Genomic DNA, 20,128 nt, shown 5'->3' with positions numbered 1-20,128 from the left:
GCTTCCTGCTGATTTTCTCTCATTTCCAATCCCACAAGTTATCCTGCAAATTTTTATTTTATTTTTTCAACCACCCACACCTAGAGCTCTGTTTTTTTTTACCACCCAGGTGTGACTTAGCTCTGTAAAAGTGTTTTATCCCTGACCTCAGGGCTGGGGTGATGCTGGGGCTCAGTAAATGCCTCTGTGTGAGTTTTTCCCAATAAAAGGATGGGAAATCCCTCTTGTTTTGTTGAGTCTGGTGGCAGTTCCATGTGGCCCTGACTGTGCAGAATCTCACCCTTCACCAGTGGCCTTCATTTTTATGAGCAAAACTCTTTGAGCTGGACTTTTGTCCTTGCTGAGCCTGGGGAATGTTCCAGCCCCGAGCCCAGTGGCAAATCCAGGGTTGAAAATTGGATTTTGAAGTGTCCAAGGACAGAATTTGTTCAGGTGGAGATTCTTTAACCTCTCCAGAATTACCTTTTAGGTTTGGTTGGTTCACCAGGAGAGGAGGAATTGGTACAAATTTAATCCTGATTTGATGCAGAGCTTGTGCAGCTTCCTAGGAACACAGAACTCACCTGGCTGCTGAAATTCCTGCTGATTTTGGGGTGCCATTCCTGCTGATTTTGGGGTGCCATTCCCTGCTGGTTCAGAGGAAAGGAGCTCCAAGGAGCTTTTGTTGTGTTCCTGGTGTTTATTCTTGGTTTTTTCTCTGCTTGGGCAGCTCTGAAGGCTCTGTTTGGCTTCCTCCCCCTGGTGACCAACCCAGGTGTCCTGGGGGAACTGAGCTTAGAGGAAGCAAGTGCTGGTATGCAAATAGAGAAGTGAACTGATAAAAGGCAAGAAAATGGGAATTTTTTTGGTAATTGAGAACTGGTAATTGGTAATTTAGAACCTGGGCACTGCAGGTTCACTCTCCAGACACACCTTCACCCTTCCCAACATGGTCTTAGAAAGAAATTGGTTTTAATTCTGGACAAAAGCTGAGTTTTTTTGTGATTTAGTGGTGAATGTGACTGTTCATGGTTGGACTTGATCTTCTCCAGCCTTAACAATTCCCTGTGGATATTTGAACATGATTATTCTGCTTTTAAGGATTTTGCTGTCAATGTGGGGAGGAATTTCAGCCCATCTACCTCTCTCATTTCTGGTGGCTTTTTGCCTTCCTCCTTAAGTAGATTTCACAAGAGATTGTCGTGCAGATTATTAGGCAGTGGCTAATAGAATAATTGGGAAAACGACCTACTTCCACCAGTTCATTTATTCTAAAGTGTTAGACCTGATGGCTCAAACACCAAATCTGCTCCCTGCCCTAAAAACAGACCTGGGAAGGCTGTTTGGATCTCTGAATTTTTTTTCTTTTTCTGGTGAAGCAGAGATTTGCATGGAGAATTTGTGACTACCCAAACCCAGGAATTCTCCTCACATGAAAGAGAAAGCAGGTTCTGCTCCTGCCAGCCTAAAACAAACTCCTGATAATTGGATTTTAAAAATCAACTTTTGGTTCCTCAGCAGCTTTTGGGAGTTAAAGCCACATTTCAGTCCTTGCTAAAAGGTTAAAAGTTTCTTGTGGAGGAAGGTTTAGCCCTGGCTCTGTATTTAGAGTGGTCCTCACCAAGTCAAGCACTTCATTTCATGGTGATAAATGGAGTAAATAGAGGAAGTAAAGGTCAGAAAGTGGGTGCTGGCTGATCCCCTGAGCTGCCTCACAGGAAATTCTGAATTACTGGTAGTGATTTGTGCAAATGCAACAAGTTCTAGTGCAGACCTGTGTGTTCAGTTCATGATGTGTTCCACCCTGACACTTTTCTCTCCTGGTGTGTTAACATTGTAAATTTAAGCTGATTTATTTTACATTTTGATGTGCTAATTTTGACCCTTAAGCCTCACATTGTCAACCAGAGCTGTTGTCCTGCAGTAGCTTTTTGGTTTGTTTGTTTGTTTGTTCGTTGAGTCTGACTTTTGTGTTGTATTGACTTTTCGGAGTTTAGTCCAAAAGAGATTCTTCCTCCAAAACCTGTGAAGAAGGACAGAGAGCAGAGACCACGACACTTACTCACGGACCTCCCGCTCCCCCCAGAGCTCCCTGGGGGGGACCCATCTCCTCCTGACTCCCCAGAACCAAAGGCAGCCACACCACCTCAGCAACCCTTCAAAAAGAGACCAAAGTAAGGCTGACTTCTTTTTTTAATTTATTTTATTTTATTTTAAATCTTTGAGTCTCAAGTCTTCAGACTGGTTTGAGAGGTTTTTATTGAGGGAAGTGAGATAGGGGAGAAAACAAGTTCCTATTTCTGTATTATTCAGTATAGTGCTGTTTCCTGTGGGTTGTTTCACATTTGAGCCCTCAGATAAATGCAGCTTGCCCATTTAATTGAGAATTAATGGTAGAAGCTGCTGGAATGTGTCATGTCCAACCTTTAGCCACATCTACCCCAAAAGCTCTTTTCTCTTTGATTTAGCCAGAAGAAACCTCTGGATGAGTATTTCTGTATAAAACTCTTGTTGCTTTCAAAAGTTGATTGTTCCAAGTGGGAAATTTGGGTTCTTCACTGGCACAGGGTGCCCAGAGAAGCTGTGGCTGATCCCTGGAAATGTCCAAGGCCAGGGCTTGGAGCACCCTGAGATGGTGAAAGGTCTCCCTGCCCGTGACTGGATCATATTTCATGTCCCTTCCAACCCAAACCATTCTGAGATTCCACATTCAAGGCACAGAGAACTTCCCCTGATCACAAACATAATCAGTTATTGAAGGAGCAAAATCCGCTGATGTTTTGTACAGAGTGTTTTAAATCAAAACCAAACATCCAGCATCCTGCAAAATATCCCAGACTTTAATTTTTGCCCTGCTGTAGCGTGATGATGCCATCCAGGATAATATTTTTGGATTGGGTGTAGTTGGGATTATACATTAAAATAAAAATTCCAATTCTGGGAATGCAACGCCAACATGCCTGAGCTTTGCTGTTGTGTTTTAGGGATTAACCCAGTTGAGCAGGTGTTTTTTTGGTGGGGTGGCACTGAGCTGGAGCCCTCCAGGGTAATATTTCTGTATTGAGTGTAGTTGGGGTTATACACCAAAAATCCATTAAAATAAAAATTCCAATTCTGGGAGTGCAACGCCAACACGCCTGAACTTTGCTGCTGTATTTTATGGATTAGCCCAATCAAGCAGGTGGTTTTTTGGTGGGGTGGCACTGAACTGGAGCCCTCAGGTGTCTCACAGAGCTCTTCCCTCCCTGCAGAATCTGTTGTCCTCGCTATGGGGAGAGGAGGCAGACGGAGAGCGACTGGGGCAAGCGCTGCGTGGACAAGTTCGACATCATCGGCATCATCGGAGAAGGGACCTACGGGCAGGTCTACAAAGCCAAGGACAAGGACACAGGTGAGCATGGCTCCAGGTAAATCCACTCTGGATTTGTGCTCACACAGTGATAAATTCCTGCAGGGTCACAAGTGACTCCGGTGCTTCCATCGGGTGTTTTCCGAAAGGGGCAGCAGAGCAGCAGCTCTGGAATTTTGAGTTCAGTGCCCAGGTTCCTGCTCTGCTGGTGAGATCCTGTGCCCTGGGGTGTGGTTTGATGCCTGGGCAGAAGATTGTGGCGGCCACACGTGCCAGCTGAACCCCTGCTTTTTAAATGATCAGATTTTATTGCAGCACAACTTGGGAAATTCTAATGTAAACTTCTGTTCCCACTTTGTGGTGCAGCAGTGTTAGATTTTCTGACCCAGAGATGGAGCAAGTGAGAGATGTTTTAAAAACTTTTATTCTATTCTCAGTCACAGATGTTATGATTCACACCATCACAATCAGAAGCCAAATATTTCTTAATTACAATCCAGTAGTAGAAGTGCATTCCAATCCAGTAGTAGAAGCATATTACAATATAGTAGAAGCATTTCTTGGCTTATCAGCTTTTACCACACCATACTGCAAATGTCTTAAAGCCAGTCATCTAAAATTACTCTTTGTGGCTCCTACTACAATGCATCTTTCCTAGTTCCATTTCTCCAAAGTATCTGGTGTTATTTATAAGGCTCTACAAATCCGTTTCTCTAGGAAAAGCACAGGTGTCAGGTGAGAGCTCCTAGCAGAGCGATAGAACTAAAATGAGCAAGGAGGTCCCTTAGTGGGCATTTTCCCTGCTTGGAGCTGCTCCCAACTCCCTTGGGGGTGCAGGTGAGCAGGCTGTGCCCCTCTGTGGCATGCAGGTGAGCTGGTGGCTCTGAAGAAGGTGCGCCTGGACAATGAGAAGGAAGGATTCCCCATCACGGCCATCCGTGAGATCAAAATCCTGCGGCAGCTCATCCACCGCAGCGTGGTCAACATGAAGGAGATCGTCACAGACAAACAAGATGCACTGGATTTCAAGAAGGACAAAGGTACAGCTGGCTGCAGAGGTGGTTTCTATTCACCACAGATGTGATGCAGCTCCTTGCTTTAGTGTTAACTCTGCTCTGGGGTGGGTTTGTTTCTTTGTGTTCCTCCTGCGGTTCCAGCGAGGTTGGGTCTGGCTTTGAGCTCGCCTCAGAGGACTGGTTCCAGTTGGAGTGAGTTGATTGCATTCCTGCAGAGTCACAGGAGAGCAGTCTTTAAAAAAAAGCCTTTACAGGGTTACTTTTAACACTGATTAGTGCTAACAAACTTAGTAGTAGTGTGAAAAGTTCTTTGTCCTCAGTCAATGTGGAAAAAGAGTTTTAGCATCCCACTGGCTCTGGTTTGGGACCTTCTCTTCCAGGAGAGAGAAGGAAACAGTTCAAACCATGCATAGTAATCCTTCAACAAACTTTCTTGTTAGAAAATAACCAAAGCATGAAGGTAAATGTGGCCAGGACTTCAGAGGAATTTGTTTTGAGTGTTATTTAGTTTCAGATCTCAGCTTGGTGAGGCTACTTTGTTGTTTTGGGGCTTTTTTACCTCTTGAAGGAAAAGGACACCCAGTAAGCCCAAAACAGCAAAGGACTGTTAAAAAAAACAACTCCAGCAGAATTATGCACAACAAAGACTCTTTCAACAATTTAATCTCTTTTCATTCCTCCTCTTTTTTGTGTCTCTCCTGTTGTTTTCAACCATTTCTGTGGTTTATTTTCCCAGGTGCCTTTTACCTTGTGTTTGAGTACATGGACCATGACCTAATGGGGCTGCTAGAATCTGGCTTGGTACATTTCTCAGAGGACCATATCAAGTCTTTCATGAAACAGTTAATGGAGGGTCTGGATTACTGTCACAAAAAGAATTTCCTTCATCGAGACATCAAGTGCTCCAACATCTTATTGAACAACAGGTGACCAACTTGTACAAGAATCTTGTCCATAATTACAGCCAAATGTCTCAATATCCAGCTAAAAAAATTCTCTGGGACATGGGCCTGTTTGTGGGAAGGGTTTGTGAGAAGATGACACTGAATTATTGAGTTTTGGGGTTTTTTTTGACTTTGTATTTCTTTGAAGTGGAGAATTAAGCCTGGCATATCCAGCACTAACTCCTGTGGCTTTGTGAAGCTTTTCTGCTGCACTGAGGGGTTTCCCTCACCCTTTAACTGAGGTTTAAGTAGGAGTTGGGTTCTGATGGGTCCCTGACAGCTCAATGCATTCCATAATTCTGTGTTTTAACTGTGATTTAAACCAGGGGCTGGTTTTTTGTCTTTCAGTGGGCAGATCAAACTTGCAGATTTTGGGCTCGCCCGACTCTACAGCTCGGAGGAGAGGTGAGAAGGGGGAAAGGGTTTATCTGGGTGGGATGAGCTTCTTCCTTCTTAGTTATCCACACAATCCCTCACTTGGAAGTCCTGACAAATCATTTTTAGTGGTAGCATCCAGCTCCAGCTGTTGGACAGATACACTCCTGGTTGGTATTAATAAATTTTCATTAGAAGAGCAGCTCAGAAGGAGCCAGAACTGCTCTGTTTGCCTTTGACCTACCCTGGAGTGAGTTTTGCTCCAAGCTCAGTCACCATTCAGTGATGGCAGCCTGCTGAGGGTCAGGGATTTTTATTCTTGAGTACCTACAAAAATCCTGATTCCTGTGAAATCCATTGCTGGTACCTCCTCAGCTGTTTTTAACTCAGAAGTGCAGACACTTAAAACCCCCCCCTGCTGCCACCAACAGGTGTAAGTGCAGCTGGGAAATAAAATCAAGCAATTTTCAGGCTTTTGTGGCTCTTGGGATGAGTTTTTATTTGTGGGTTTTTTTTGCTTTGCAGCCGTCCCTACACCAACAAAGTCATCACGTTGTGGTACCGACCCCCAGAACTGCTGCTCGGGGAGGAGCGTTACACCCCTGCCATTGATGTGTGGAGCTGTGGGTGAGTCCTGCTGCCTCCCCTGCCTCTGCTGCCAGCTCCTGAGCACTCCCATGGCAGCTGCTCCTTGATTTGTGCCAGTTCCCACAGCTGGATCTGTCCCATCCATGCAGGGTTTTAGGAGGAGGCAGGAATATTTCACAGTGCTGTGCTGTGGGACAGGGGTGTGGTGGTTAAAACCACTTAGGAAAAACTCCTAGAATGAGGTTTTCCTTGGGTTTGAAATGAGAAAGGGCAAAGAACAGAATTTTCACTATTTAAAATCCGTAGCAGCTCCTGCTTGATTTGTGCAATTCCCACAGCTGGATCTGTCCCATCCATGCAGGGTTTTAGGAGGAGGCAGGAATATTTCACAGTGCTGTGAGGGACAGGGTTGTGTCCCCTCATTGAAATCACATAGGAAAAACTCCTAGAATGAGGTTTTCCTCATTGGGTTTGAAATGAGAAAGAGCAAAGAACTGAATTTTCACTATTTAAAATCCATAGCAGCTCCTCCTTGATTTGTGCAATTCCCACAGCCGGATCTGTCCCATCCATGCAGGATGTTAGGAGGACAGAGGAATATTTCTGTGCTGTGAGGGACAGGGTTGTGTCCCCTCATCAAAACCACTTAGGAAAAACTTCTAGAATGAGGGTTTCCTTGGATTTGAAATGAGAAAGGGTAAAGAACTGAATTTTCACTATTTAAAATGCAAACCAACCTGATATTGATGTGCCCTTGAGATCAAGAGGGGTGACACATTTGCCCTGTGCTGCTCACTCCTTCAAAGTGTTTTTTTAGCAAATTCTTCTCTTAAACTTTTAAAGTTGCTGTTTGCCGCTATATTTTTTTTTTCAGTTAAAACATTTTTAAGTAGATATTTCAGGTTTCAAGAAGTTTCAGTAGTACAGAAGGCCTGAGGAACAGGAGTCAGGGCAGTTCAGCCACAAAGGTGGAACATTTTTCCAAATGATTCAGAAGCAAAGACTGAAGGATTCACCAGCAGAACCAAGGCTGGATTCCCCACAGTGTGCACTTCCCACGGGGATGTTCCCAGCTCAACTTCAGCAGGGTTTATAACACAAAGACAGCTTGGGAAAATTAATAATTAATTGTAATTACTGACTGTGAGGCCCAGTTGGTGCTCAGTTCCCATTCCAGCCAGGTGCCTGTATCCGCTCACCTACTTCTGGCACTGATTGCTGATTGAAGGAGAGATGCTGAGGGCTGCAAGAATCAGAGGTGCTCCCTCTGTCCTCTGTGTGCACAAATCCATCTCCTCTGCTTGCCCTGATAGCTTGGACCAGCAGAGAGAAATTGAAAATCCAAACAAAAGCTGAACCTGGAGGAAATGAGAGCTCTGTGCTCTTGTCACATTGGCACCTCCTCCTTTCCCTGCAAAGAGTTAACGTGTCAGGGGCTTCCTGCAGGAGCAGCCACTTGCAGGAGGTGATTCCCAGGAGCCCAGGGCTGGGCACTCTGTACACACAGGTCACTTTGTCACTACAAGCCCTGATGCAAATCCCTCTCCTCAGGCAAAGCACAAACGCTGCCGTGTTCAGACGCTCGTCCCCAGGGTTCGCTGTCGTGACCTCTTGCTTTTCCTCCTTCCAGCTGTATCCTCGGGGAACTGTTTACAAAGAAGCCTATTTTTCAAGCCAATCTGGAACTGGCTCAGCTTGAATTAATCAGGTAAAGCTTTGCACACTCATGTCTGTGAGGGGAGGTGCTGCAGGAGCTGCTCGTGCACACAGGCAGTGAGTTAGAGGAGCCCTTGTTCTCTAATCTGCCTGGAGAACAGAGCCAGGAATAAAAAATGGGAATAATCAGGTGTCCACACCTACATCAGGTGTGTGGTTGCTGATTTATGTAGCCTCATGTAAACCTTGCTGTTTGCTGAGTGCAAAAATCACCAACCTGAATTAATTCTCACACTGGAAGTTTTAATCCTGGAAGGGACCTTAAATCCCATCCAGTGCCACCCCTGCCATGGCAGGGACACCTTCCCCTGTCCCAGGGTGCTCCAAGCCCTGTCCAGCCTGGCCTTGGACACCTCCAGGGGTATCAAGTCCACAGCTTCTCTGGACAACCTCTTCCACAGCCTCACCATTGTAAAAATACTGGATTGGCACTGGGTGCCAGGCCTGAGTTGAGGTGTTAGGGCTGGTTTGGACTTGATGTTCTTGGAGATCTCTTCCAGCCTGGTCATTCTGTGAATTCTGAGAATTTTGGGACTGGGGAGGTGATGGAGTCACCATCCCTGGGTGTGTTTAACAAAGCCTGGATGTGGCACTGGGTGCCAGGGCTGAGTTGAAGTGTTGGGGCTGGGTGGGACTTGATGCTTGGACATCTCTTCCAATCCTGTGACTCTGTGAATTCTGGAATTCTGTGAGTCCCACCTGGCTGACTGTGCTTCCCTGCTCGCCAGCCGGCTCTGTGGGAGCCCCTGCCCAGCTGTGTGGCCAGATGTGATCAAGCTGCCCTACTTCAACACTATGAAGCCCAAGAAGCAATACCGGCGGCGCCTGCGCGAGGAGTTCTCCTTGTGAGTCGGGCTGGGCTCCCTGTCCCCTCTCCCAGCACCTCATCCTCCTCCAGAGAGCTTCCCTGGGGCTGGGGACTGCTCTCCTGGGAGTGTGGCATCTTCAGGGGGATGTTTTGTAGGGTTTGGCTGTGGGATAATCTTGTGGGAGTTATGGTAGAGGTGCTTCTCATAAATGGCAAAATATAGAGTGGAAATATCATGGAATATATGATATTTCATATAATATATTCTATGATATTCCCACTCTGTATTTTGCCATTTATGAGGGGACCCACAGGGATCATCCAGTGCAGCTCCTGACCCTGCACAGAACCCCAGAAATCCCACCCTGTCCCTGAGAGAGTTGTCCAAACACTCCTGGAGCTCTGGCAGCCTCGAGGCCATGCCCATTCCCTGAGCACCCTCTGGGGGGAGAAACCTTTCCCAAAACCCAGCCTGAACCTCCCAGGCACAGCTCCAGCCACTCCCCACCCCTGATTCCTGCCCTGCTGCTGCCTTTGGGCTGCAATGAACTCTGGCTCTGTGCATTCCCCTTAGACCTGAGGTGTCCTCCTGCCACTGAGCTTTTCCACGCATTTTCCATGATCTCATCCATGTTTCCCACTCTCCCCACAGCATTCCCTCCTCTGCCCTGGACCTGCTGGACCACATGCTGACGCTGGACCCTGGCAAACGCTGCACAGCAGAGCAGGCCCTGCACAGTGACTTCCTGAAGGACGTTGACCTCAGCAAAATGGCACCTCCAGAGTAAGTCCCAGCTGCCATCCCCCTCTGCGAGCTTTGGGATGGAGACATGGTGTTCTTTTCAGTCAAAATTAGGATTTCTGGGTTCTTCTTTTGACTCTGGCCTTGTATTTGGTCGTGTGGTTGAGCAAATGGCTTTTCCTGTGCTGTTGGTTTTTTCTGCCTGATGTCAGGCTGGGTTTATAAAGCCCAGCTTAATGTTTGTAAGATGCTCTAAAGCTCTGCTGGAAAATGTGCAGGAGTAGATGTAGCACAGCCCTGTCTCTGCCATGGAGAACTGCTCAGGCCTAATTGAGGCTGTGTGTTAATTGACTGCCAGGGTTGAGCAGCATCACTCAATTTTCTCCTGCTCCAATCAGCAGATGATAAAACTATGAGTGGTTTGTGTGATAATGCAGCCACAGCTCTGGAGATCCATGTTTCCTTCAATGCTTCTCAAGGAAGGGCCTTTCCTAACACTCCCAGAGCTCGGTGCAGCCACTGGTTTTGTGAGATCCCAGCACGTTCAGGGATCAGATCCCATTCAAAGTAAATGATTTTTACACTGCCTTTGCTGGCTTTAGGACCTGCCCCTTCCTGTGGAGGCCTGGCTGCAGTCAGGGATCATGGAATCCCACGATGGTTTGGTTGGAAGGGAACTTAAAACTCATCCAGTCCCACCCCTGCCATGGGCAGGGACATCTTTCACTATCCCAGGGAGGAATTTCTTCCCAAAATCCCTTCATGAATCCATTTCTCCATCTATAAAAGTGGAACAACATTACATGGATCTACAAAGTTGCATCCTGCAATGGTTTGGGTGGGAAGGGACCTTAAATCCCACCCAGTGCCACCCCTGCCATGGGCAGGGACATCTTTCACTATCCAACCTGGCACTGGACACTTACCAGCTTCTCTGGGAAATCCATTCCAGCCCTTCAGCAACTTCACAGGGAGGAATTTCTTCCCAAAATCCCTTCCTGAGTCCATTTCTCCATCTGTAAAAGTGGAACAACATTACATGGATCTACAGGATTGCATCCTGCAGTGGTTTGGGTGGGAAGGGACCTTAAATCTCACCCAGTGCCACCCCTGCCATGGGCAGGGACACCTCCCACCATCCCAGGGTGGCTCCAAACCCCATCCAAGCTGCCCTTGGCCACTTCCAGCGATCCAGGGGCAACCACAGGGGCAATACCATCTGTGCTGAGGGCTTCCTGTGGGTTTTGAGGATTCCCTTGGTTTCCCTACTGGCTTCTGGACACCTCCCAGCTTCTCTGGGAAATCCATTCCAGCCCTTCAACACCCTCACAGGGAGGAATTTCTTCCCAAAATCCCTTCCTGAGTCCATTTCTCATCTGTAAAAATGGAACAACATTACATGGATCTACAAAATTACATCCTGCAGTGGTCTGGGTGGGAAGGGTCCTTGGGCAGGGTCACCTCCCACCATCCCAGGGTGGCTCCAAACCCCATCCAAACTGCCCTTGGCCACTTCCAGCGATCCAGGGGCAACACTCTCTGTGCTGAGGGCTTCCTGTGGGTTTTGAGGATTACCTTGGTTTCCCTGCCATGTTTTTGCCTGTCTTGCAGCCTCCCCCACTGGCAGGATTGCCACGAGCTGTGGAGCAAGAAGCGGCGGCGGCAGCGGCAGAGCGGGATGGCCGTGGAGGAGCCTCCGGTATCAAAAGTTTCTCGGAAAGAAACTACCTCTGTTCCAAGCACAGACACTGTGAAAAACAACAGCAGTCCTGTGCCCCCCCAGCCTGCCCAGCTCAAAGCAGAGCCTGGTGCTGCAGATGCAGTAGGTCAGTGCCCACCTGGGTGTGGAAAAGGCTCCTGGTGCGTTCCTTCCTTGGGTGTGGGAGGTTTGGGTTTGTTTTTTAGCCAGTCTGGTTCTTTCACCTCTAATTCTGCAGAAAGGGCATTCCAGGCTCTTCCTGTCCTCATTTCTTTTATTTTTTTTTCTCCTCTCTCTGCTGTGAAAAGGCAGAAGGTTCTGTCTGGTCTTCAGAAGTCACTGATGAGCTGACTGTGAATTTGTTCTGAGCTGTGTTATTAGTTCTAAAAGAGGCTGACTGATGAAAGGAGTCCTTGAGTCACTTCAGCCAGTGGAGAAACAAATCATAGGAATCATAGGCTGGAAGGTGGAGCCACGTCCAGGGTGTGCAAATGAGCTGAAGTTTGATCTTGTTGATAAATTATATGAAGATTAGGGGTGGGAAGTGTCAGGCTGGTGGGCAAAAATGAACATTATTGCACTTTGCTGCAGAAAAGGTCATCCAGACTGGCAGGACCTGGACTTGTGCACTGTTCCAAGCAGTGACCAAACCCCCTGTGCCCAGCAAATAGTTGGAAGGGAGGAATGTGGATTTACACAAAGCTGCCCTGATTGTTCTGTAGAAGCCTTAGAAAAACCCAGATATGGGCTAAGGCTTCCTTTGTGCCCAGTGCTGTGCTGACAAGTAACGAGGAAGACAGTTCTTGCTCCAGGGAATGCACAATCCATGTGTTCAGTGAAACATGGCAGATGGACAAAAGGTGGTGCTTCGATTAACAAACAGCTGGGAAAAGAATGTCCCCTTCTCCATTGCCTACCAGCAAGAGAAGCTCCATTTTAAGCTGCTGAAACCAAAGCCTTGCCACCCTTATTCCCAAAAAGTTCCAGCGTCACTGTCAGTGTGAAGGGACACCCTTGTCACTTGTCATTGGGCTGTGAAGGGAGGTGGTGCCACTCCCAGGATGTATTTTAGGATAACCTGTATCCTTGCAGGTCAGGACAGAGTCCTGTGATCCCAGGCCAGCTCCCAGCAAGGAATTGCCTTCTGCTTGACCTAATTCCTTGTGCTGCGTCAGGGAACACGCCCTTCCTGCATCCCAAAGAGCAGCTCAGCTCCATCCTGGGAAACCTTCCCAGCGCAGGAGGGAGTGATTTGGGTCTGTGGGGATCTCAGGAGAGGCCAGGCTGTGATTGCCCTGCTGTGGGGTCTGGGCTTCCATTGCCATCCTCATCCATTGCCCCCTCGTCCCCCTGCCGTAGCCTGGTATCCTTGGGCTGCCCAAAGCCAGGAATGGGGCAGTTAGGCTTGGCTGAGCTGATGGTGAGCAGCAGCCAGGTGTTCTGAGGTTTTGGGGAGGGCTGGGGGCAGTGCAGCAGCAGCTCTGTGGGTGCAGTGTGTGTGCAGTACCACGGGGTGCTGCTGCCGTGCCACCGGAGCGGGCACCGCATCCCAAAATCCTCCTCCTGGAGCATCCCTGCCTTCCCCCAGCCTGGGGACACAAACAGGGGCTGATCAAGTGCTGTGGGATGTGGGGAAGGGGTCTGCAGTGCTGTGGGATGTGGAGAAGGAGAGTTCTTGGCTGTGGGATGTAGAAAAGGGACATTCGGTGCTGTGGGATGTTCAGTGCTGCGGGATGTGGAGAGGGGATGTCCCTTGCTGTGGGACATGGAAAAGGGGTGTTCAGTGCTGTGGGACATGGAGAAAGGATGTCCCTTGCTGTGGGACATGCAGAAGGGGTGTTCATTGCTAGGGGATGTGGATCATGGCTGTGGGATGTGGGGAGCAGGTGTTCCTGGCTGTGGGTTATGGGGAAGAGATGCTGACACGTGTGGATCTAGGACATGGAGAAGGGTTGTTCCTGGCTATGGCATGTGAAGAAGGGGTATTTATTGCTGTGGGATGTAGATCATGGCTCTGGGACATGGGGAAGTGATGTTCCTTGCTATGGGACATGAAAAAAGGGTGTTCATTGCTGCGTGATGTGGATCATGGCTGTGGGAAACAGGTATTCCTGGCTGTGGGATTCAGATCGTGGCTGTGGGGTGTGGATCGTGGCTCTGGGATGTGAGGAAGGGCTGTTCCTGGCTGTGGGATGTGGGGAAGGCCTGTTCCTGGCTGTGGGATGTGGGGAAGGCCTGTTCCTGGCTCTGGGATGTGGGGAAGGCCTGTTCCTGGCTGTGGGATGTGGGGAAGGCCTGTTCCTGGCTCTGGGATGTGGGGAAGGCCTGTTCCTGGCTGTGGGATGTGGGGAAGGCCTGTTCCTGGCTCTGGGATGTGGGGAAGGCCTGTTCCTGGCTATGGGATGTGGGGAAGGCCTGTTCCTGGCTCTGGGATGTGGGTAAGGGCTGTTCCTGGCTGTGGGATGTGGATCATGGCTGTGGGATATGGGTAAAGGCTGTTCCTGGCTGTGGGGAAGGGCTGTTCCTGGCTGTGGGACATGGGGAAGGGCTGTTCATCACCTTTGTGCAATACCAAAATCCCACCCCTCACCTCCCCACTGCCACTCCCCCGTGTGTCCCGCAGGCCTGGGCGACATCACCCAGCAGCTGAACCAGAGCGAGCTGGCCGTGCTCCTGAACCTGCTGCAGAGCCAGACCGACCTGAGCGTGCCCCAGATGGCCCAGCTGCTCAACGTGCACTCCAACCCCGAGATGCAGCAGCAGCTGGAGGCTCTCAACCAGTCCATCACGGCCCTGACCGAGGCCACGGCGCAGCACCACGAGCCCCCAGCGGCGGCGGCGGAGGAAGCGGCCGAGGAGCCGCCTGCAGAGGTGCAGGAGGAGCAGCAGACTCCGGAGGCAGCCAGCGCTCAGGGAGACATGCAGAACGTGCTGGCAGTTCTGCTGAGTCAGCTGATGAAGAGCCAGGAGCCTGGGATAACCCTGGAGGAGAGCAACGGGGAGAAGAGCAGCGAGCAGCGGGGCTCCAGGAAAACCCCGACGAGGCATCCCGAGGAGAGCACAGGTAAATGAGAAACACACCTGGCTGGGAGCATCCCAGAGAGTGCTGCAGCCAGGAATGAGAGCTTGGAGTGTTGGGAGAGAAGCAGCAGGGGAGTGGATGGGAGGAGGGAAGGGGGTAGGATGTGGTTGGACATCAGGAGGAAAGACCCTGACTCCCCTCCCTGCGGTAAGTGCTGGACTGCTCAGGAGGTTGAACAGCTCTAAACAGCCCAAACAGGCAAATATTACCCCAAAATCCATGAGTGCTCCACTGGGAGTGGGCCAGTGCAGGTGAATTGGAGGTTTTGGGGTTTGTCCAAAAGTGTAAGGGAAGTTTGGAGGGTCAGTTGTTCCTCAAACCCCCCAGCAATCAGTTTGCACATCCGGGGAGGTTTTTTGCACAGGTTGCTGCTGCATCTCTGCATTTTTTCCCAGCTCTTTTTCACCATCCCCTCTGTGCCCTCTTAAAAAGAATAAATAAAACTGCAGAGATGATTTTAAAGAGCTGAAATAGTGGTGAGTGCTGAAGGGAGGGATAGTGGCAGCTGTGTGGGTAAAACCTGAGCATCTACAAGTGCCTGGTTCTACCTGGAGCTGATTTTTGAGCCCTGAAACTGAACCAAACGAGTTTAAAACACCCTGCTTGTGTCAGTGAGCTCTTGGATTCTTGGATTTCCTTTCCAAAGGTGAGTGTAAATGTCTCCATGTCTTTTTTTTTTTGTTTCTGTTGATTTTTTGAATTTATTAGCAACAGCCTGTGACGACCTCACCAAATTGTAGAAGCGCCTCCTGAGTTTGTCTCAGACTCTCCGGGGAGCCTGTTTTGGCCCGATCCCACCTCCTGCAATGTAGCTGAACGTGCTGTGTTCTCGTGCCTTCAACACCCGCCCACCACGAGCCAGTTGTGATCGTGCTTTTTTTTTCTTTTTTTCTTTTTTTTTTCTCCTCTTTTTTTTTTTTTTTTTTTTTTGTTGTTGTTGCCCTAGTCCTGGAAGATAACTAGGTTACTGTAGAGCAGATGGAATTCGATGCCGTTGTTCTCTGTTGATAATTCTTTGGAATGATTTGCTGTCCCCCAGATCAGCTTGGCTTTACAAATTTTACCTGAAGATTGTTTTTGGGGTTTGTTTTTTTTTTTGTTTTGTTTTGTTTCGGTTTTTTTCCCCGTTGATGTTTTATTTTTCTGGATTTCAATACAATCTAGTTTTCAAAGTGGACTGACGGATACGGGTGGAGGGGTGGTCCTGGAAGACTACTGGTTTTCACAATAAAGTTTGACCTTTTTAATAACCAGTTTTGCCAATGATTTGAGGATGTGATTCCAACAAGGTTGTCCGTGGGCTCTGCCATCGCCAGTAATTCCTTCCCCCGTGGGCGAGGGAGAGGAGGCAGCTCAGGTGTGTTGCTCCAGAAGGAGGCAGGGCTGGTTTCGGGAGGGGAGCAGGTCGTGTCCCCTCCCTGCCGTGGTGTCACCTGCGGCCGTGGTGGCACTGCCTCAGGGGAGGGCTCTGCTCCCTCTCCCACCTCCTTTGTGCTTCCTCGGCCTCACAGAGCAGGGGGGGCTGGGGGTGACGAAGCTTTCTTCTTCCAGGAAGGAAACAAACCCTGATTTGGGAGGAAATCAGGCGTGAAGGGGCAGGGGGGAGGAAGCAGAAGGATTTTCTCGTGCTCAGGACAGTCTGCTCATGCAAATATTCGGGGGGCGAGCTTGTTCTGGACTCTGTTGGCGGCAGGGCTGCTGTGGGTGGGTGGGTGGGAGGGGGCAGGACCGGGTGCCCCGCTGTGCTGAGGGGGCACTCGGGAGTGTGCTGGGCTCGGGTTTGTGTTTGTGCAAGGCTGCACATCCCGGCCACGCCGCCCCTGGAGCCGGAGCCGGGCGGTGCCGCTGCCCGCGGGGAGCGTGGGGCTGGCGTGTGGCTCCACATCTGCCTCCTGCTCGGAATTAGCCTTTGATCCGGCAGCGGGAATTCCCTGCACGGCTGCCCAGGTGTTAGGACAGCTGCTGCCGGCCAGTTGGGTGCGCGGGGGCCGGGGCGAAAGCGTTAATGAACATTGTTAATGAACGTTGATCTCCCAGCCGGCCAGTTCAAACTCTTCCCTCCGCCTCTTCCCAGAGCATCCCAGAGCGGGCGGCCTCGGCAGGGATCGGTTTTGATTTGCTTAGAAATGTCTTTGTGTCTGTTTGAAACGGTGTTTAAAAGAAGTCACCCTTCCACAGCGTGTCCTCCTGGCATTGTCCCACCAGAGAAGAGACCCCCCGAGCCCCCCGGACCGCCGCCGCCTCCTCCCGTGGCCGAAGGGGATCTCTCCGGAGCAGCCCAGGAGTTGAACCCGGCCGTGACGGCTGCGCTGCTCCAGCTCCTTTCCCAGCCCGACCCGGAGCCGCTCGGCCTCGCCTCGCAGGAGCCGCCGGCCCCGGACTACGGCCGCTCGCAGCCCGGCAGGACTTACAGCACCGACAGCTCCGAGGGGGGATTCGGTGCCGAGGAGCTCAATAATCCGGGCCAGACTCTGCTAGAACCTCCTTCTGCCCAAGCCTTGGGGAAAAGCAGGACCTTCTTGGGCTCCGTGAGCCACCTCGGGGAGAGCAGCAGCTACCAGGGCACGGGCTCGGTGCAGTTCCCCGGGGACCAGGACCTGCGCTTCGCCAGAGTCCCCGTGGGCGGCATCCACGCGTTCGGCAAATCCGAGGGGAGCAACAACAACGCGCTGCTACATCCAGAGGCCAAAATGCAGAGTTACAGCGAGCTGGGGCCGGGAACGGGCGGTTCCAGTGGGGCAGGAACAGGTCACAGCTGGGGTGCCCCAACCCAGGCGCCGTCTTCCTATGGGAAGACATTCCGAGGGCCTGGCCGAGTGCCTCCACGGGGGGGCCGGGGCCGGGGGGTTCCCTACTGACATTCCTGGGATGGCCCCCTTGCCTCTCCTCTCCTTTAGCCACAGGACTTGATTTTTTTTTCATTTTAATTTTTTTAATTTTTTTTTTGTTTTTGGCCAGAGCAAGGTCTCGTCCGCATTTCAGCTGCTGCAGAGCTCCCTGGGCATCCCTCCCTCGCTCAGGAGATGCCAGAGGGTCCCCACTGGCCTCCCCTGCTTGGTTAGTGACAAAAATAATCCCAACCCCGCAGCAAACTGAGCCAGGAGAGAGGGGGATTGATGGAAAAGTGGGAATGGAAGGAAGAAGGAATTTTTAAAATGCTGTTACCCCAAGCTGGGCACTGGAGTTTGCCCGTGGGTCAGGGAGGGCTGGGGGGAGGCTGCTTCCCAAAGCGGTTTTATTTTTATTGTTGTTGTTTTGTTTGTTTTCCCCATTTCCTTAAGAAAAAAAAAAAATGAAAGAACAAATGAAAAGGGGAATTTATCGATGCAGAGGCACCTGGATGGGTTATCCCAGCACGGGGACCTGGCATGTGACACTGGTTGTGTTTGATTTATCTGATGTTGCTTTTTTTTCCATAAAGTATCCAGTTTTCCCTCTGCTCCAGGGCCAGTCCTGTCCCCTGTGACAGCAGCCTTAGTACATTGATTTTTGGGAAGGGTCTCTGGGTGTTGGATCCCTCCTGCTGTAACTTGGCAGTGGGAATTGTCTTTTTCTTTTTTTTTTTTTTTTTTTTTTTTTGTCTTTTATTTTAATTTCTTTTTATGAGCCGAGGAGAACACCTCCCTGAAAACCAGGGATTTCTGCCATTTGTAACTTTCAGAACCCTTCAAGAATTAAAAAAAGAGGAAACAAAAATCCCAACATCTGGTGGGATTTGCCAGCAGATGGGAGTGATTTGTCCCCGGAATCCTGGGCCAGTGCTGCCCATCCTGCCGAGGTCAGTCACATCTCAGCCCTTTGAGGTTTTCCAGGTGTTCCTGTGTCATTTCCATGAGCATATTTCTATTTTTGTTGTTGTCAAGGAAGTATTTACGATGGATTTTCTCCTCCCACAGACCCTTGCGCTGTTCATTTCAATGAGACTTAAAAAGAGACGAATAAAACAAAGGTACCTATTTATCAGCTTTTTTTTTTTCCCAAGTAGGCCTTTCCTATGGAAAACATTTAATTTTAGAGCCAACAGTTCTGGAGTGTTAAAGGGGAGGGTAATTTTGGGGTGGACCGAGAGACCTTCTTGCTACTAACAGGATTTAATTTCTTTTTTATACAGAGAGATAAATTTAAATAAATGCACCTGAATAGGTGATGCTTCTCCACCTGGGGAGATCCTGCCTTACCCAGCTTTGCCGTGGGAGGAAAGAAGGGAGAGAAATTAAATATATAGATATATTTTTTATTTTTATTTGCTGGTGATATGCAGGGACCGGTGGCTCCCAGCACTGAGGAGCAATGCTGTTTGCAGAATTCCCACTGGAAATTTGTAGGGTTTGGGAATTTTTTTTTTTGTTGGCTTGATGATTTTTTTTTATTTTAACTTAGTTCATGCCTGATGTGCAGAGAGAAAAAAAGAGAAGTTCTGTGAGACACAGAGTGCACTGAACCCAGCGAGGGGCTTTAGGGGGGGTTAATTTCTCTATTTCCCATTTTCCTGGCACCAGCTCCAGGCTGCCATGGAGCTGCTGCTGCTGCTGATTTTTTTCTTCCCAATCCCATCCTCTTTGGAAGGAAAAGTCTTGTTCCTATGCTGAATCCTCTTAGGAAGCTGGTGCCTATTTATTGTCTCTCCAAACTGGCACATTCCCAGGAAATCTGCCGGGAACGAGCCGAGCCCTCCTCGACCTCCCGCTCCCCATGCTGGTGTCACACTGGCTTTGAGGCCCCAGTTTGGGGTGGTTGGTCCCAGTTCGGGGGTCATCAATCCCAGTTTGGGGTGGTTGGTCCCAGTTTGGGGGTCATCAATCCCAGTTTAGGGTGATCTTTCCCAGCTGGGTCTCCCCAAGCCCTCCCTGGCCCAGCTCCATCTCCTGCAGCAGGGCTGGGGGCCAGCGAGGGCTCCTGTCCCCTGTCCCAGCCCCAGCCAGGGATGGACATTCCAGGCATCTGTTCCCTGCTCCGTGGCAGCTGCCAGCTGTCCCCAGGGCCCCTCGGGGCTCCTGTGGAAGGTGATTCCATCATTCCTTTCTCTGAGCCCCCTCCTTACTCCCGGCTCCCAGTGGCTTTTCCTAACTGGTCCCAGCACGAGGCTTTCCAGGGGGTCTGGGGGGGAACCAGCCTGGCCAGGTCCTGGGGGGCTGTGGGGCCACTCCTGGCTTCCATCACCTCTTTTTCATTTATTTCCCCACACCCTTTTATTTTATTTTTTGTTTAATTTTACCTTTTTTCCGATGCTCTGCACAAGGAAGACAAAAGGATTCACGGTGTTGGGTGGGATCTGTGCGTTTGGGAGGATTTAAACTGGTGCAGTTACAGACAAGGGAGTGAGGACAGCTCCCCCCTCCTTCCCCCCGTGCTGGCTCTGGGTTCAATCCCAAATTCTCCCCCTGTAGCAGTTCCCAGCAGAGAAGCCTCTGGTCAGACTCTTGCTGTACCTCTCCTGAGTTTCCTTCGGAGAGCGAGCGCGCCTTTTTTCGGTTGTACCTTTGTCTCTGTACAGATATTTTGTAATATATTAAAAAACTTTTTTCTTTTCAGTTTATAAAAATGGAGAAGTGGAGATTGGAAAATTAAATATTTCCTGTTACTGTATCTTGGTTGCCTTTTGCTCCGTTGCTTCCCGTAGCCTTTGGAATCACATGGTAACTTGTGTTTTCCTTGGAAAGCCTTTTATTCCCTCCTGGTGAGAGGGGTGGGATTTGGCATTGCCAGCCTCTGCAAGCCCCCAGATTCCACTCTCTAATTAAGCTCTGAGCCATCATTAGCCCTGGGTTTCCCTCTGCTCAAAGGTTGGTGGGAGATGCCCGAGCTGGAGCAGGGGATGGTTTGAGCAGGG

The 20,128-nt window shown here is 49.8% G+C and overlaps 1 protein-coding gene across 4 annotated transcripts in view; it reads left to right on the top strand.

Annotated features, from left to right (window-relative positions):
• Positions 1-19,808, top strand: part of CDK12 (cyclin dependent kinase 12) — a 29,499-nt gene extending 9,691 nt beyond the window's left edge. The window contains exons 3-16 of one of the 4 annotated variants that reach the window (XR_004061412.1): positions 1,977-2,153; positions 3,231-3,370; positions 4,198-4,368; positions 5,081-5,270; positions 5,637-5,693; positions 6,189-6,290; positions 7,882-7,959; positions 8,696-8,812; positions 9,428-9,559; positions 11,129-11,343; positions 13,840-14,280; positions 16,477-18,076; positions 18,195-18,247; positions 18,410-19,808. Coding sequence is in view for 2 of the 4 variants with exons in the window: in XM_030966085.1 (XP_030821945.1) it covers positions 1,977-2,153; positions 3,231-3,370; positions 4,198-4,368; positions 5,081-5,270; positions 5,637-5,693; positions 6,189-6,290; positions 7,882-7,959; positions 8,696-8,812; positions 9,428-9,559; positions 11,129-11,343; positions 13,840-14,280; positions 16,477-17,156 (2,500 nt within the window). In the remaining 2 variants the exon portion in view is untranslated. Of the gene's footprint in view, positions 1-1,976; positions 2,154-3,230; positions 3,371-4,197; positions 4,369-5,080; positions 5,271-5,636; positions 5,694-6,188; positions 6,291-7,881; positions 7,960-8,695; positions 8,813-9,427; positions 9,560-11,128; positions 11,344-13,839; positions 14,281-15,006; positions 15,549-16,476; positions 18,257-18,409 lie in introns of those variants that run through there. The other 3 variants (XR_004061411.1, XM_030966085.1, XM_030966086.1) reach the window with 3 other exon arrangements.
• Positions 19,809-20,128: the final 320 nt, after the last annotated feature.

The sequence above is a fragment of the Camarhynchus parvulus genome, chromosome 27 (assembly GCF_901933205.1).
Source record: "Camarhynchus parvulus chromosome 27, STF_HiC, whole genome shotgun sequence".
Classification (NCBI taxonomy): Eukaryota; Metazoa; Chordata; class Aves; order Passeriformes; family Thraupidae; genus Camarhynchus; species Camarhynchus parvulus.
This window is presented reverse-complemented; position numbering and strand designations above follow the sequence as displayed.